The sequence below is a fragment of the Limanda limanda genome, chromosome 1, assembly GCF_963576545.1.
Source record: "Limanda limanda chromosome 1, fLimLim1.1, whole genome shotgun sequence".
Taxonomy (NCBI): Eukaryota; Metazoa; Chordata; class Actinopteri; order Pleuronectiformes; family Pleuronectidae; genus Limanda; species Limanda limanda.
The window spans coordinates 19135797-19153691 of record NC_083636.1 but is presented as its reverse complement, the minus strand read 5'-3'; the positions used below and the strand labels follow the sequence as shown (position 1 = coordinate 19153691).

The 17895-nt window shown below is 44.6% G+C and overlaps 1 protein-coding gene across 4 annotated transcripts in view; it reads right to left on the bottom strand.

Moving 5' to 3' along the window:
- The window catches only part of ppfia2 (PTPRF interacting protein alpha 2), a 102498-nt gene extending 84919 nt beyond the window's left edge, over positions 1-17579 (bottom strand). For all 4 annotated transcript variants that reach the window (XM_061073486.1, XM_061073475.1, XM_061073482.1 and 1 more), the window contains exon 1: positions 17331-17579. In XM_061073486.1, coding sequence (XP_060929469.1) covers positions 17331-17579 — 249 coding nt within the window. The remainder of the gene's footprint in view (positions 1-17330) is intronic.
- Between the last annotated feature and the right edge of the window lie 316 nt (positions 17580-17895).

Here is a 17895-nt window from a genome sequence, read left to right as displayed (position 1 = left end):
GAGGGGGGGTGCGACATGAAATGATGTCAAAATACGGGATTATCATACAAACAAAAGCGTTAACGTTAGCATGCTAACACTAGCATTTTTAAGGTTGTTGAGTCGAAAGATGAAAAAATATACAATTAAATCTATGGTGTCCCGAATAAGTGTAACACAAAAACCTCACCTCGCCGCTGGTTTCGTTGTTCCCCTCTATCTTGGTTGAATACAGGTGCAGAGTAGGAGTACTGAAGTAGTACTCCTGAACTCTCACGTGCTTTGACAGTCTCGGTTTATAGGAGCTGCTGACAAATCTCTATCGGAGCTGCTGTCTTCTCACCGGCTACTTGTCTGTAGCAGGGTTTGTGGATCAGTGGTCGAGTCCAGGAGCTCCACACTGATGACAGAAGTTTCTCTTCCACAACTGTGTTAGACACTGAACTTGGCTTTGATCTAGATTGTATCTCCAAGTATCGAAGGAGTCACTAGATCAAAGTATCAGATTATCAAAGGAGTCAAAGTATCAAATGAGACATCAAACAAACAGTCAAACCATCAAACACAACATCATACAGATTGTTGGCTTTGTCATGACATGAGGAATATGGGCTGTACAGTCAAATGTATTGATTCATCCACAGATACCACAAACTCTACGATTTATATTGGAAACATTTACAATAAAAAAAGCACAAATACACTTATGTCGCCAAACACGACTCATGTGATATAATCATTTCAAGTCTTTTTCAAACAATATTAAACTATAGACATTTATCTTTACCAATCTGAGCATTGACACATTTTAATGGACCTTTTGCACACAGGCATTAAGATGGGGAGGGCAGGGTGTGTTTGGTTCAACAACCAATTAATCAATTTTACGATGTTAATACACAAAGTTTGAGCTGGTTTCATATCGACAGAAGCCACTGGTCATATCTTAGGACCACGAGTTATGTGTGGAGGCCATGGACATTGTTTCGTGTACATGTCCCCAGTATGTGTGTGTCTGTCATGTGTTTATTTAAGAGGGAAACCCCGGGGAGCTGTACATTACAAACACAATTTAAACCTCCAAGATGTTCCCGCTGGTTTAAATACCACAGGATTAAGCCTAGAGGGTAGAACATAAACACACTGAACAAGTACCATGTTATATAAAATGAATGTGTGACTGTATGCATGGACCAGATACCCTCATTCATGTTGTAATATAAAAAAATACAACTAGATTGGCCCAAAAGTGTGTGAAACCTTTTTGTGTGTGTGTGTGTCACAGCTATTTTTAGACAATCCACTCAAGAGATGTTAGATCGCAGGAAACTTTGAAGCGCTATAATCGCTATGATCATTTCATGCCGAACTGGGCAGGGTTTATGTGAGTTTATATATATATATACAAACACTTTTTCCTCTAAAAATATTTCCAATATCCTTTGCTTTCACTTGAATGGTTGTGGATATACTTTATTTGAAGTATTGAAAGATGCTTGTTTTGTTGCATTTACACATAGTTTTCTCTTCATCTCAGTTTTTGGTGAAATCCCCCCCCCATAGAATTAACATATTTATTGATTACAGCATTACTTGTTCTCCTTGAGGCTAAAACACAAACAAATGTTTTGTTTATACCTCAAACTCCTGCGTCACCAGCCTGAAGCGCAGCAGACAAAAATGATTGATTATCAATTCCACCGTGTCTGGGTTTTTCCAGAGACTAAACATCCAACCAATTTACTCGGTCAAAATATTACCATGGTTTAACATGCCGTGGTGTTAGCTCCATGCAAGGAGGATCAAGCATCAAGCAAGTCGTCATTCTCACCCTAATCCTGCCATTTTTTTGTCTTCGTTGGTTCATCACCTCATCGTCCATCTCTAAATATCCAGAACGGAGGAGGACGCTGATCACATGATGTGCAGAGGTCAGGAAGAGACAAGTTGGCACTCGTGGCTGTCAGACTCACAGCCACTTGTCACCCAGCTAATCCCTGTAATTTAGGACAATAACAGTTATTCGCTCATGACTCATGACCTAATCTGCGTCTGACGGAGGCGAAGACACGTCAAAAAGAAGCTGCATCACTTCCCCTGTGCTAAATCTCAATAAACCAATAAAGATGATTTGTTGACATCCAGAGAATATCACTCAGACACAGCGTTGTATGTTTCTGGCTGTTGGATCAACAAGACACGAGCCGGGTACTAATCTGATCAGTGCACCTTCTCTGCTGCACCTCCTCCCGTCTCCATCTCCTTCCTCGGGTCTGTCTCTGTGCCAGCGTCTCACCAGAGGGGGTCGTTGGCTGCGACCTACTTTGCGAGGCAGAACCGGGGCTGTCAGTCATTCAGCTGTGCGTCACCCGCCGCCGAGAGGATCCTGCTGCCTCGCTCCGGTCCGCCCTCCCCGCCGCCACAGTCACAGCTTCCACACCGGATGATGTGTCCTGCTCTCCTGCCGTGGCTGCTCCTAACCCTCTGGGTGTCGTTGCCATAAACAACGCACGGGGATTGGAACTCCATCTAGAAAAGCGAGTAGCCATATTGCGTAACGATAGAAGCAGGATGTATGGAGATCTTCAAGTGGCCCCTCCTAAAAGACGATCCTGGCCTCCTTCACATCCAGCGGCTCCATTAGCACAGGAAGGTGGTGTTTACATCCATTAGTCCAGAATAAGTGACGGCTGATTTATCGAGACCATCAACTGGGTGAAAGGCTGCCAATGCGTTTACTAAACAGAAAGCTGCTGGCAGGAGGCGGCTGCCACTCGATATTTATTTTACCTACAGCTGCCATCATGTCGTCGGACTTGTTAATGTTTCTATCGAGCTCACGCCGATGCTGCGATCGCTTGATGAGTCCAAATCCCAAACTAGATCGTTTCAGTAGAGAGCACATCTCCTCCTTTAGATTCAATCAAGATGAACCAAATTGCACAAACTTTAAATACCTCAAACATGTCGGATACTGGGACATTTTTAGAGCAATCTGAGCACACAGGCAGGTTTTCAGGCACGTTAGAAGGACTTTAAACTGATACAGAATCCAAACACTTGAGTGGACATTGATCGTTTGAATTTGAAAATGAACTTCAGTACAGATTTAGCCTTACTTCATAAGTTTAATCTGCCACAATATCTTTTACAGAGCCGTCATGGACTAAATGCCAGAAAAATTGTACTGATTCCGTTCTTATTTCATTCTGGAGCGCTGAAAAAAGTCGATAGCAATTTACGCCCGTTGTCTCCAGCTGCTGCGAGCCAAGAAGCTTCCTCTGCATCTACCTGGGAGGAAACTGTATAAGTTGGAGGTTTTATGTGGGAGTTTGTGAACGCAGGAAACTTTCTTTGAATGAGCGGTGTCCAGTGTGAATGGGAGGAGAACATGGGAAGAGGTCATGCGGGGAGTTAAGGCTCAGATGAGTCAGAACTGGTTCCCCTCCTTCCCTCTTGCGTTCGAGCGGATCATTGCTGTCACACTGACGGACGAATCTAAACAGGCGTTGCAGCCGCAGAGATTTATTTGTCATAACAACTGCGCATCAGGATCAATGACAACGGCTTCAGTCACATTTTTGTTTGTGAGAAAAAGACAAGAAGTTATTGGAAAAGAAAACAGAGAGAAGCCCCGAGAGACCGTGTGTGTATTTTACTCGGAGCATCACAACATAATTATCTCATTTATCATTTCTAGATATTGATGTTTTTTTCAATACTAGTGCAGTGTCCTGTGGTGCAGTTTTCTTTCTGAAACTGTAAAAGCTGCAGCAATTGATCTAAGGCAAATTAAGTCAGTTACATTTTGTCACGAATCTGGACAATAAGCAGATCCAAGAATTATTTTTCCCTTTTTTCCACTGACATTGCGAAATAGGATGTTTCTTTTTAACGTTTTCCCCGAGGACTCATGGATCTTGATGAGGATATCTAATCTGTACGAGTGTGTCTGCAATTTGTTTCACCTTGATTGAATTTAAAGGGACTGTTGGACGTCTATTGAGTAACTCAGTACTCATGTCTCAAAATGTCATATATTATCCAATAAAACACAATGCATAGAGCATGAAGTGTATATTTACCTCAAACAACCAAAGCATTATTTCCACCCACACATATACATGCACCGGATCAACTCCCTGAGGCTCACACTGATAACCTCTGAATATAGATTACATTATACTGTAGGTCTGCAGAGATCATTCTATCATGTGAGAGTAATAACCCTAACCCTCTGGAGGCATCACGAGAGAAATCTTGGTTTAAAAAATCTGCTGCTTTTACTGTCGCCATATTGAGGTTGGAGCTTCGGTCATTTCATCTCCACTCTGTACTGAAGTGCTCGGTCCTGGGAAATCCAAAGCATCGATTCAGACGGAGAGAAATTATCATCTGAGGGTTGCGTCATTGCACTGCTGCGTTTATATATAAAATGAAAACCAAAAGAAATGCCTTTTGGTCAATAAACAGAGGAGCATTGACATCACACTGCAAATCAGTTGAATCCTGAATCAGTGGATTGATCCCATCGTCCTGGTCTCCTCCCGTAGCTGCTAAAGATGAACACTGAGCAGACAGAAATCATCAAGCAAGCAGCACGGCGCCGTCGACTCAACACAAGGCGTCCAAGCACAGGCCTATAAATACATCCCATAATACAGACAGAATGACTGACACGAACCATACTCGGTTGCTAATCCAAACTCCGGGGGATCAGTGATCAGCCGAGCATTTGTCTGCATATTACATGACTAATGCTGTCAGAGATGGAGGGAGATTACCCCAGATTGGCCAATCAGGATGCTAATTAGCGGCACGAGGCATTTCGGTGGCCGGCGCCGACGGCAGTAGATCAAAATCAACTGCTGCTGATCTATATTCAGGGGGCGCTCTGCGAGGTGGGGACGGTAACGTACACAGAGCGATACACTAGGAGCAGAGGTTCGATAAAATGCAGTTTCGGTCGCCTGAGGCCATCAGTCATTTACAGGCGCCCATAAATCAGGAGAGCTGTGATGCTCACCGGCTGCGGCAGCGGTGCAGCGACGCTCTTGCAGCCGAGCGGCTTCAGTCAAACGCTTCTTTGTCGGGGACAATGGAAACATTTTGCCGTACACAGAGAAACAGTAACACAGTTAGTGGCGCGACAGATGAATGTCTTCAGTCTCTGCGGCATTGCGGCATCATCTCACACCACATACTCTGATATGATGTGCACACATCTGCAGGGAGCTGTGATTACAGTTTTACTGAGAATTAAGAAATTAAAAAAAGAGGTGTAAATGTGAAATTCATCCTTTAAGCACCAACAGGGGTAAAATTGGCTTTGATTGGACGCACATCTGTTGGTCCCTCTTTGCATGAAGCCACAGAGAATGGTCTGCAGTAATTGTACAAGCAATTAAGAGTCTGTACTGTGTGAGCGTTAGAATTTCCGTCCCTTTAATTGGCCCTAAATGACGTCATCGGTGCAAGATGACTGAATTCCTTTCTGAGATATTTTGGCTTCGTTTCTGGAAGTGGAGACGCATCGTTTATCTTTATCGATAGTTCCGTCCTAGAGGTCTTAATTTGTTTCTGGGGTTTCTCAACAGGCCTCTAACAACTGCAGGGATAAACAATCATACCAGGTTAGATAGGAAAGTGAAAACTCTCTGATACAAGCGATGCACTGTCCTCTCATTCATATTGTTTTCTTGTTATTTCATTCCTCCGCCTCCCGTGTTTCTATTTGGGTTCGAGCTTACGAGACGCTCCGTGCACAGCGACGCTGTTACTCAGACGCACAAACACTGACTCACACAACAAATTAAACATTCATCGCATCCATTTCCTTCCTTTGATGCTGTAAAGCTTTGTGCGCTTGTGTATCTAACTGTTTATTTACAGAAACCAAAGGTTTAAACAGTCGCTTTAGTTTAACACATTTGTTTGCTTCATAAATGATCAGGAAAACTGTAAATAAGATGATGCTCTCGTGTAAAGGAGCCAAGGCTAATTTACTGTTGTCCTAAATATAAAATGTATCAAAAACCACGATTTTAAGACAGATAGGAAGACGTGCGTGTTTGATTATGAGATAATTTTGCCCCTATAACCCATAAATGGCTTTTCCCAGCATTATCAACAAGCTGGACGTGTTTCTAATCAATCAAATTGTTTTGAAGCAGCTCATGAGAACTTGGCGGCTCCAGTGCAGCGCCGCCTCAGCAGCAGTGGGACTGGACGTGGCCGCGCTGCCGTTCAACCACACGCCCTTTGTGAGATACCTGCGAGAGGAGCGCGGCGGGCAGCAGCTGGCCACGGGAGGCTGGCACCAGATGACTGCTCTCAGCACGGGGAACAAAACATGCAGCTGTGGGAGCGGTGGGTGGGAGGGCCCGGTCTTTAAAAGGAAGCCAGGCTGTGATTATCACAGTGCAGAGCGGGGCCACAGGAAGCTGTGAATGTAACCAGGCCAGCGAGCGAACACTTGAGGCTAATTAACCACTGACACCTGCAGCCCACAGCTTCACTCTGACTCCAACGCTGAGTGAGATGTTCGTTTTTACATCAGGACAGAAAAGACCGATACAAACGCAAGATATGTCAAAATACATTATTTTCAAAGATGGTTTCTGTCATTTTAGGTAGTTCTGATCACGCTGATGTCCAAGTGTTCATGTTTCTGGTAAGTTTGGTTGTTTGATGATATAAAAACAGTCGAGACAGACAAAAAATTGGTCGAGAGCGTGTACAAAAATATTGGTCCATCTTTATTGATAGTCTATGATCCAAACAGCAACAAAGGACAAACATATGAACTTAAAATGACCAAGCTTTAAAAAGATGTATTGTAAAAATGTTCCTTACAATTAGATAAAGAGTTCATTTTGAACAGTTTCTGGTAAATAATGGAAAGAACCATTATACTGATTCATAGAAGACAGTGGAGATGTGGAACGGACAGAATCAAATGAAATAGACCATTAGTATGTTTAAAATTAGGTATTTCTCTAGGTTTAATTATGTTTAAAATATGGTCATTAAATACCATACCTCTAAATTAGTTTGTTTAAACAGACACCAAGATGTCTGTTGTCGGTTCGAAGAACATAAAATGAAAGGTTAATTCAATCTGCGGCATGAAAAGAATTACATTTTCATGTAACTGCATTAAATCCTCGAGTTTTCTCTGGGATTTTAAGTGACGCGTCTTCTCATTACAATTCAAGAAATAATGGATTGAAAGTTTGCTGGTTTATAATCATAAACCGAGTAATTCTAGCTGGATTTTAATAACTCCAGAGAGCAGAGTGTGGTTCCACTATTGGTCTGTGTGTCCATGTATTTAAAGAAATAGAATTAACCTGCCTCTGACTGGGTTTTGTCTTCTGAGAGAATCCACATATCCTTGTTTCAGTGTGAAAACCTGCTGCATTCAGCTGTAAATTAAACACACAGACAGCAACCGTGGCAGCAGAGGCAGGAGCCAGACAGCCTGAGAAAACCTCAGCGGAAAATGCAATAAGTCAGGAAGCTCCACTGTGCATTCCAGCCACCGTCACTTGGAAAATTGAAATCTCTGCCGCTTTATGATTTATTCAAGGCGCTGAATATTAGTGCAAAACGGCGTGTCTACAAGGACTCGCTCGTTATTTAAGTTTGAAGAGGCCGACATCAGAATGTCATTCACAGTTTAGGCTTTTTTTTTTACGATTTCAGTTGTGCAGTTTCCTACAGGAGGACGATGAGATGAATTATCACCCTGTGGTTGTGTGTCTCCACTGACCAGTGCAATTCCATACATCCCCCTCCCAGACTCACATGAGGTCTTGACCTTCGTCCACCAAAATCTAATCAGTTCATCTTTGAGTTGAAGTGAACGTTTGTACCAAATTTGAATTTGTCCCCTCAAGGTTTTCCTGAGATGTTGCATTCGGAAGACAAAGAGTTGTTCTGTGAGGTCACTGTCACCTTGACCTTCAACCATCCACATCTAATTAGTCAAACTACGACATTTCAAGGCGTTGTTGAGATATCGTGTTCACAAAAATGGGCCGTACACACAACCCAGAAAACATAATCACTGCAGCCACTTGCTGTCCTCGGCACGGAGGAATAAACCCCCCCCCCAATAACTAGAATGGCAGTCAGTAAAACTCAGTCCCAGCAGTCTCCTGAAATCCAAGCTGCACACACTCAGAGCTGCAGTTTCCTAAACAAGCCTGATCATTTTCAATCTACTAGGCCAATGTAAATGTAAATGACAATTTCAAAGATTTAAAAAAATTGATATTTAACTTTGGAATTATTGCGAAAATGAAAGAAAGAGATGAAAAAAGTTCTTGAACATTTACATTTTACAAGTTCAAACTGCAAATGTGCAAAACAGTGACATTAAGAAGCTGAGACACGTTACACGACGTTAAAGTGTTTAAAAACAATTACAAACTAAATCTGTGACTTAATTATATCAAGCATCTGTGGCTCATTGACTCCATCTCCCCCCCCCCACCAGACCCTCCCTGCAGCAGTGCCTCAGTATCGCTCTATATCACCAAACACTGGGGAACGTGATGAGGAGAAACATGATGAAGTGCAATGCTGTGCTGCACGCTGCTGGTTGTGGTGGTGGTGGTGGTGGAGTCACATGGGCTGCACATCTGCCTCAGAGAAGAGGAAGAGGAGGAGGAGGTTGTAGATGTAGTTTGAGTAAGATGCAGGTACGGAGACAAGGCGCTGGGGGGGGAATCAATTCCTCGGAGAGCGTGAGCAAGTCGTTATGTTTCACCTTCAAAACCCAAGGATTCCACGCCCGTCCTCATCACGCGTGTGGGAGGGAGAAATCAGATATAGGTCGTGTGTTGCTGCTATAAAAAGCTCCTGAGGCTCATTTGGGTGAATGCGTGTTGGGCCTTGGAGGTGGCTGGGGGCAGAGGGGGGGATGACTGCACGTTCTGGTCAATGTCAGATATGTTAGAAATGAAGCGTTATTGGCTGAGCGTGTGTATTGGCCGGGCCTTGATATGACATCATCGACGTTTGCATCCGGGACATTTCTGCTTTCGTGTCTGGAGAGTCTGAGGAAACTGAGACGAGGAAGCAGCTGATTCCAGAGTGGAGGCAGCAACTGGTGAAAAAGGAAACTGGTATCCATCCACGGCAGAGAGAAAATAAACAGATGTAATTGCTTTTGGAGGCAGGATTACGTTTTGCAGATGAGCACGGGCGAGGAGCAGTGAGTATTGGTCATAACCTCGTTTTCACTCGGCTCACTTAAGTGGCTCTCAAGGGAGCCGGCTCTCTATTTCATTCAGGCAGAGCAGGAAGGCAGCGTGGCTGGAACGTGTGTATGTGGACTACGACTTGAAAAATGATGTATTTCTAGCCTCAGGGTCTGAGTCACGCCGCAGTTCTTCCTCGCAGTGATGTAAACTCCCCCCACCTCCCCCGCCCACACTCACGTACGTGGATCTCCACCCACTGGAGGAGGTGACATCAAAGTGTCGCAGGCGTACGTCTGCCTGAGCGTTGTCGCTTCCTCTGCGCACGTGATTGATCATCAAATGTTTGTGTGGAAAATTGAAAAAGAAGGACAGAAGAAAATATCCCCAGGAGGGTCTCACATCCATCTCGCTTCTTGAAAACGAAGTGGGAAAAACAGGGAGTCGAGCATGTAACTCATCACGTCCACAGGAACCAGAGGCTGCGTGAAATCACCTCACACAGGGAACAGGCTCGTATATATTTATACGTCTCTAACAGACTGATTTCATTAAGTGAATTAAACTCATAAACCACTGACCAGCAGCGTGAGTCCTGGTTATTAGGGGATTACTTCCTCTCCCTATCCCTGGGGTCCTCCCTCTCGCCGAGTGACTGTCACACAGCATGTGAGAAAATGGAGGATTTCCAGCTATCGAACGATGTTGACTCCATGTTTATGACATTTCATGGAGGGTTTGTGTTTTGTCTTTGTTGGGGTTCTCTGTGTCTGTGGCATGTGCGTGAGGTTCCACCCTGGCTGACTTTAGGAGCTACCTGGGCTTCAAACAGAGCTGTGATTGGTCAGTGGAGAAGGTTTTTATTGTCTGTATTGTTGTTGTATTAGCCTCTGTGTCAAAATAGTAATAATTCTAACCACACTGACCCTAAAGTTTTTCCTAATATTTCCACAAGTAACATTTCAGATGCTCTTCAATCTGACGAAAGACGCGTCGGAGGAGAAGCTCGTTTACAAGATTGATGTGAAGGAACCTAGATCAAAAATTAAAACCTTACAAAAGCCAAACAGAAGCTACAGCTTAGCAGCACCAAATATTTAATCCGGCAACTGGGTCGGTCATGCTTTAGTAATAACTTCCCGTGTGTGGAGGAGTCGTCCCTGCTGCAGACGCTCTGACAGGCTGAAGCTGCACAGACGCACTTTCCTTCTTAAGTCTTATATCAATCAACACATCACCATCAAAACCATTTACTCTGTACGTCGTGATCACTGATAGATTCAGTTTTTCTTCTTGTTAAAACCACGGGCTGGTTGTTTGTGGTCGTTAAACTAAACTTAACATCCCCTTTAGTTATTTGGGACTTTTTAGAAATTTGATACTTTATTCAAAGAGTGTTTATTCCGACATTTACCCTCATTACAGTCGTAAAATTCCAAACATTCTTACGAGACACACATCATCACAACGACTGCTCTATTCTCTGCAGGTCAAACAGTTACACGCTCTCGTCGTTTAACTGTCAGGAAAAACAACTGCAACTTCATCACTCATCTGCAAACACTGAAGAGGAGGAGCTGGATTTTATTATTATCCCACTGACATGAACCACAGTGGGATGTAGATACACCGACCGGATGAAGAGACGGATAAATAAGAAAGTCTTTGTACACAAGCAGCTGCTGTCTCCTTGTTAGGTTGATGCACTGATCCTGTAACTTTCTGACTTTACAGCAGCACCCCCCCCCCCCCCTTCATTACACAGATAATGACATCTGCAGGAGATCCGAACCCCGTCTTCTGTCCCCCCCCCTCGCCAACCCCACTGTCAGACTCCGGTCACCCGGCATCTGGCGCCTGGCACCGGGATGATTCATCTGGGGGGAGGCACTAGATCCGTCTCCCTAATCAGACCCTAACCTTTCAAGGGTATTGATCAGGCATCTCTGTCAGAGACGCCGACGCAGACAGCGGCGCGTGGGCCAAGGGTCCATCACGGGTTCTGTCGATGTGGAGAAGACTGAAGGGGAGAGAGGAATTAGGGGAAGGGAGGAAAATCAAGGCTTTCGGGGGAAACTGAGAAGAAATAACTTTAATTTCACTTGTGAGACGGGAAGATTGGAACTGACCGGGCCAGGACATCTATGAATGACCTCCCCCCACATTTCCTTATCACGTTCTGAATCTTGGAGTCGTCACTGTGGACCTACTCGATCTAAGCCCCCATCTCCTCTTCCGACCACGCATCGGCTGCACATCTAGCCTGCAGGCGGCGTGAACTGGGGCACAAACAATAACAGTAATCATGGAAAATCATGTGCTGCTCTGGCGGAGGAGACCAGCTGACTGGCTGACTGCTGGAGCCCACAGGGCCTCCTGTACAAGCAACAGAGAGTCAGGGGTGGAGGAAGGGCAGCAGCGAGGAGGGGGACGGGGAAAAAAGACACATCAGAGAAGGATTCGCCTTCTCATCCCCCTCTTCCTCCTCTTCCTCCTCCTCGAAGAACTTCGTCATCTTCGTTTCAACGCTGTGCCCGTGTCGGGGAGCTCCACCATCTCCCTCCTCCCTCCTCCCTCCTCCCTCCTTCTGAACCACTGGGCTGTTCTCGACTCACCCCCACGGACGTCCAGGAGGGGTATGTTCCATGATTATTTGCCAATATCAACTGGAGCTTTAAGAAGAATGCGATGACACGGCTGCAGAGAGACCCTTTGATGAACTGCCGTGTCATGTGTGATTAATAAACAGAGTAGATGGCGTCCACTGCTGCATTGATTACTAATCTTTAAATGAAACTTTGATTCCTGTGTGACGAGCATGTTTCCAGGCATCGGGAACGACGTCTGCCGAAACCAGTGGGATGGTCGTGAATGAACAGACCACAGATCAATGGGCTGCTCTGTACAGTAATCTGCTGCAGACGTAGTTTTCATTACTACATCAGTGAGTGTGCGTGTGATCAATTGCCTGGTATCTCATTACTGTGCGGCCGGGCAGAGAAAGCTCTGGGATCAGCGTCTGGGGACCTGAGGCCGAGCTGCTGGTCCTGAGTGTCCAGAAGCAGAGATTTACACATCCACAGAGACGGAAAAAAGGAATTCAGGATTTATTTGACTTATTACTAGATTTATTATTATTACATTTCTAAATTTGAACGCGAATAAAATAAAGACCCTCAGAGAGCATACCTCCGCCGAGGCCACTTAAATTAAACAAGTTTACCTTACCTTGTAGCTGAGACCACATTTCTCTGTTACACATCGGATGTAGTTACAGGTTTAAATCTGTATTTTTGACTGCAGCAGCTGAAAAAGACTACACTGCTATGAAACCACATTTAAATCCACTAGTTCCTCTCTGACCCATGCAGCATCCTTCTACCAAGTTTCCAGGTAATCTGTCCAGTAGTTTTTGCGTAATCCTGCTAACTAACAAGCAAAGGAACACGGCTAAAAACAGAATCCCCCTTGAACCCAACCATTTCCTTAAATTCAATCAAGGGACACCAAATTTCACAAATTCGTGCATAAAATATTCCCTGGGAAATTAGTGACAATGTCAAAAGAAATCCAAATCTCACAATGCAAAGTTCTTTCTCAGCTCATGTTCTACTATTTCACAGAGTTCTGTGGAAATCAATCCAGAGGTTTTTACATAATTCTGCTGAGGAACATACAAACAACGAAATTAGGGGCAAAGACAGAACGTCTTTGGAAGGGAGGGAATAAAACGTTTTTGTGAGATGAATTTCAAAGATGAATGTGAACTTTTCAAGATAAACCAGCGTAAATCAACAAGATCGAACAGTATCAAAGCGTCCGTCTGTCTGTGATTACACAAACTGCTGTTACATCCCAAAACAGCCACTGTGATGCAGACCTGCTCATTTCGAAGGCGACTCACATGTCTCATTTGTTTTTTGGAAGAACAATAAAAAAACAGTGGCCCACTTCACTTTCTCAACCTTACGAGCTTGTACAGTTGTTATTCCTTTTTGCACAATTTAAAGGTCAACTGCACTTCTGGTGTTTCCCCGACAGTTTAAATCCACCTGCTGACCTTCCAGGGTCAACGACACCAAGGTCATAGTCACAGAGTCTCCAGAGTAGGTTCACCGACAAGAAATCTCGACGCTGTGGAGAACATTAGCATCAGCAACAGTGTCCATGAGACCATGTTTGGCAACAGAGAACGAACAACACGAAGAGAAGGCTCCCGCAGCCCCCCGGGACCCTCGGAGTACAGTAACGCAGCTGAGCGCTGCGGAGGACACTGCCTGTCTGCCGGCTCGCCTGCACCAAGCCGGGTGGTGTGTGGGGGGATGGGAGGACGGTCACATGAGCTCGGCGCTTTAGGCTTCTGGTTGTCTGCGCGCTCTACATGTCTTTCCTCAGCTCTCTCTCTCTCTCTCTGAACTGAGTCCATGGAGTCTTTTCTCCGAGCAGAGCGACTCCAGATTCCTCGTTGCAGAGGGAAACAGACAGAATAATGAGAGATGAGGAAGAACAAGAGGTTTTCGGGGGGCGGTGGTGCCCCTCATTCCACACAAGAAGATACTGCTTCTCCTTCATCCAATTCATGGATCTTGATTTCGCATTGAATCTAGCATATATAGGGTACAGATATCTATGAGAGAGAATTTAAGGAGACCGTTTGGCCTTGAGAGAGGTACGTTCTCTAATGAGGTCCACTCTAGTTGCCGTATAATTCTGCTTTCAAAAGCAGACACTTGACTCCACCGAGTTTAACCTTCATCCTCTGGACTTGATAAGTGGCTAATTTAATAAATCATTGAATTAATTATATCCTGTTGAGCTTCAGAACTGTAAGTAATGAAAAACTAGATAAACTTGACAATAACTGTGAAGTAAAGATTTATTATAGAAGACTGATTTGAGAAATTTCTTTGGATAAATTGCTCATACTTCCACAAAATTAAATTAATTAAATCCAATTCAGCCACAACAAATTACACAGACTCGTAAATGTCAGTCCCTGATGTTTTTCACCAGGATCAATGAATTATTCTCAGAGAAATCAATGAAAATATGGAAAAACACCAACTCAAATACTGCATCTGTTCACCCAGTGTCAGGCTAATCCGTCCAGTAGTCGCACACAGACAAACACAGATAAAGACGTAAACTCCTTGAATCCAGACAACCAAAGGAGCAAGTTACAAACTTTCCAAACCTGCCAAAGGTGAGTGATTGAGACTTGAGGTTTTCGGTGGCGTATTCCTTTAACTGTGACATTTACGTCTATGTGCACAAGGCACGCCATGCAGCGAATGGGCCTATGACACATATACAGCTAATGGTCGCCCGCTGTGTCACAAAATGGACGGATGAAATGTAGGAAGGAAAGACGAGGGACAGTGGCTGGGGAAGGGACAGTGGGATTGTTTTGCATGTGAAGGGGGGGGGGGGGGGGGTGCGGTGTTGCCCTGGAAGCGTTGAGCTGGGACGGCGAATGTCACTCCGATCGGTCGGAAGTGTCATGATGTGAAGCGGAGCCGTGACCTCGGATGGAGGGGCTGGGGGAGAATGAAAAAACAGAGGAGAGGAGGAAGACACAAAGCAAAGCGTAAACATAACAGAAGAGGCAGCGACAGCAGAAACAGAGGGAGAAGGAACAGGGTATGGGGGGGGAGTTTGTGGCGGGCCGACGCCTAATCCTGCCAGAGCTCGGGGCTTCGGGAACAGAGTGATATCAGCGAAGACACACTCACAGGCTACGTTTCGCCCACTTGTGTCTTTTTAAAGGGAATTTCTGCTGCTTCTCTTCTCATTAACAACCTCCACAGAGTGAAGAGTGACCTGGAAGTTACCTATCGTTTATGACTCGTTATCGGAGCGTTGATCCAAAATGCAATGCCCCCAAAAATCCTGCTTAATTACATCTTTATTTAGAGGAGAAACAATCATATTCAGGTTCATAATCTCAATTTTAAAAAAAAACAATCACTTTCCTTAGAGTGTCCATTGCTGCAGCTCCTCTTTTCAGCCTCAAAACCCCATTCATAAAAAGAAGTGTACAATAACTACACACCCATAAAGTCCAAAGACATTCACACAAACACAAAGGTGACGACTGCATCTGCAGAATAAAATCATTCCCTCGGTCCAGAAAGGAAGAAGCTGCCAGCAGAGCTCGCATCATTATGCAGATTGAGCAGCATCACAGCAGGAGCGCTTTCCCTCGACTAACTAAACGTCTCTGTGTAATTACCAGGGTCTAACAAACCTCTTCACAAACCATTAGAGTAACGTTGATATCACACAGGCCAATGAGACTCCATCAGGCTAATTAATGGAATCGGTTGTGCCAGGACGCCGCTCGGAGGATCCCAATCACCGGAGTGACATCTAATTTAAGCCGGGTGCCAGGCAAAGCACCAGAACAGTATGTCAGCTCTGTCATTACACAATGACAACCAATGCATCACCGCATCAATGCAGAGCCCTCGCCGCCAGTGGACGTCAGTTGTCTGATAATGGAAATGTTACTTCACGTCGGGAGCCCTGGATGTTTTCTGCGAGATTGGAAGTGAAATAGTCAGATTTGCAATTCCGATGAGAATAAGGAAAGAGACATGCAAGATTGATGTCCTCGTTCTTTTTCTCAGAGGGTAAAATATGTGAGGAGCGTTTTGTAGCTGGTTAGTTTTTCCCTTTTTTGTCTCGTACTCTCAAACTGTATATCATGTCCTCTGTGAAACTTCTGAAGAAGCAGAAAGCCCAGAGGCTGCAGTGAGAGCCGGAGACCACTTCACCCCGAGTTCAAAACCACAGCGTCGAAGAAACCACAGCAAATGCAGACACTGATAAAAAAAGCTATATTTACAACATCTCAGCACGCACCCTCCGACAACATGTTCCAGAATGAAGAGGTCTAAGTGGGTTAATTCAAATTATTCCAAAGGCCAAAAACTCAAAATAGGAAGCATCATTTTAACATTTTCAAACCCCCTTTGAGCCTTAATGTGCGATGACACCAGAGCTAATGCAGACACAGTGTGCGCCCCGCCTGGGTCTGTGAAACCATGCGGATTACTGACGCTATCGGTGGACAAAGTCCTCCTCTCTCCACCAGCGAAACCTCCAGAGTCTGCTGGTGTGAGGAGAGAGAGCATGTGACTGGAATTACAGACACAAAAAGTGCTAATCTCCGCTGGCTGTAGGAATTATTACATAAAACTCCTCTTTTTCCCACATGTTTCCAAACATGAACAAAACACACAACAACGTTTATTGTTTCACCATATTCCTTCACATAGGCCGCATACTGTGGTGTTGATAAATAAACAACAGCCTTACACAAAAAGATCTTCATGTGCTGGGAGTCCAACTGCTAACTGGCCCACTTCCCCAAAATATTAATGGATGCAAGCGATTATGCTAAATTCACTTTTTTTAAACTCTTGCATGATTTAATTAGAAATTAATGAGAATCACTGAAATGGAAAATTTGCCAAAGTAAAGCCACTGGAAGACACAAAGTTTGAGCAATGTTCAGTTAAGCTGAAGTCAAGTTATAGACGGTAAATTAAAAGTACACACAGTTTCAGTGAGGGACACTGATGCAGCATTTCATCCTCACAACCTGTGTGTCCATCATCTACTCATAAAGGAAAACACCCGGTCAAACCTTGTATTTCTTGGCAAAGCGGCACCAATATCACTCATCAAATACCAGCATTCATACATCACTCCACCATACATCAGATCTGATTTCACACAAACCACAAACTGCATGCAACAAGATCCTGGAGCAACAAAACTGGAGGAAGATTCAATGAAGTTCAAATGGACTTTGAGGCCAAAATACATCAATGTCTCTCAATTTCATTGCAAACCGCAAAATGTTTCTGACAAAAATCAGATCCACAACTAGGATGTCACTGAACAGATCTGTCCGGTAGTTTTTGCTTAAAACAAACAGACAAAGGTCAAAACGTGGATGTCCACATCGTCAAGAGTACAAAGCACACACACACACACACACACACACACACACACACACATATCACTATAGCATCCCTGGTTCACATACAGCCACGGACCTTAGTTGCATGTGTTCCCATCTTTCCCGTCCATATCTGCACAAACATCATATCAAGCGGCGTCCGGGTTTCTCACCTGTGGCAGGGCGGAGCTGAGCTGGCGCTGCAGCGCGTCGCGGTCGTAGATCACGTCCTGCGCGTGCTGCTGGGCCAGTCCCAGGCTCTCCTGGGTTTCCCTCAGCGTGTCCAGCAGCCGGTCCCGCTCGTCCAGCATGTTGACCATCAGCTGCTCGAAGTGGGAGTCGGGGTCCGAGGAGCTGCTCTGAGAGCCGCGCTGGCTCAGAGCCGTGTCCTCGCTGATGGTGGGCATCACCTCGCACATCATCTTGGCTCTGCTGGAGAGGAGGAAGATCGGGGGTTAAGGAGGGTGGTGTTGAATAGAATAATGTTGTAGCGCATCTGATACATATAAGAATAGAAACTTCATCATCGAGAGCTTAAAGGTGCTAATAGTAAGAGAACAGAAACTAAATGATGACAGTTAAAATTGAAATTGGGCGTGGTATTTAAATAAAAACCTCTTTAATATCTAAATTGGATTCAGGCTGGAGGTAAGAATTATAACTCATCCGTAGAGATGAAGATTTATGAGTGGAAATTAAAATATTTGTGTTGCAAAACAAACGTGTCCAAGTCAGTGG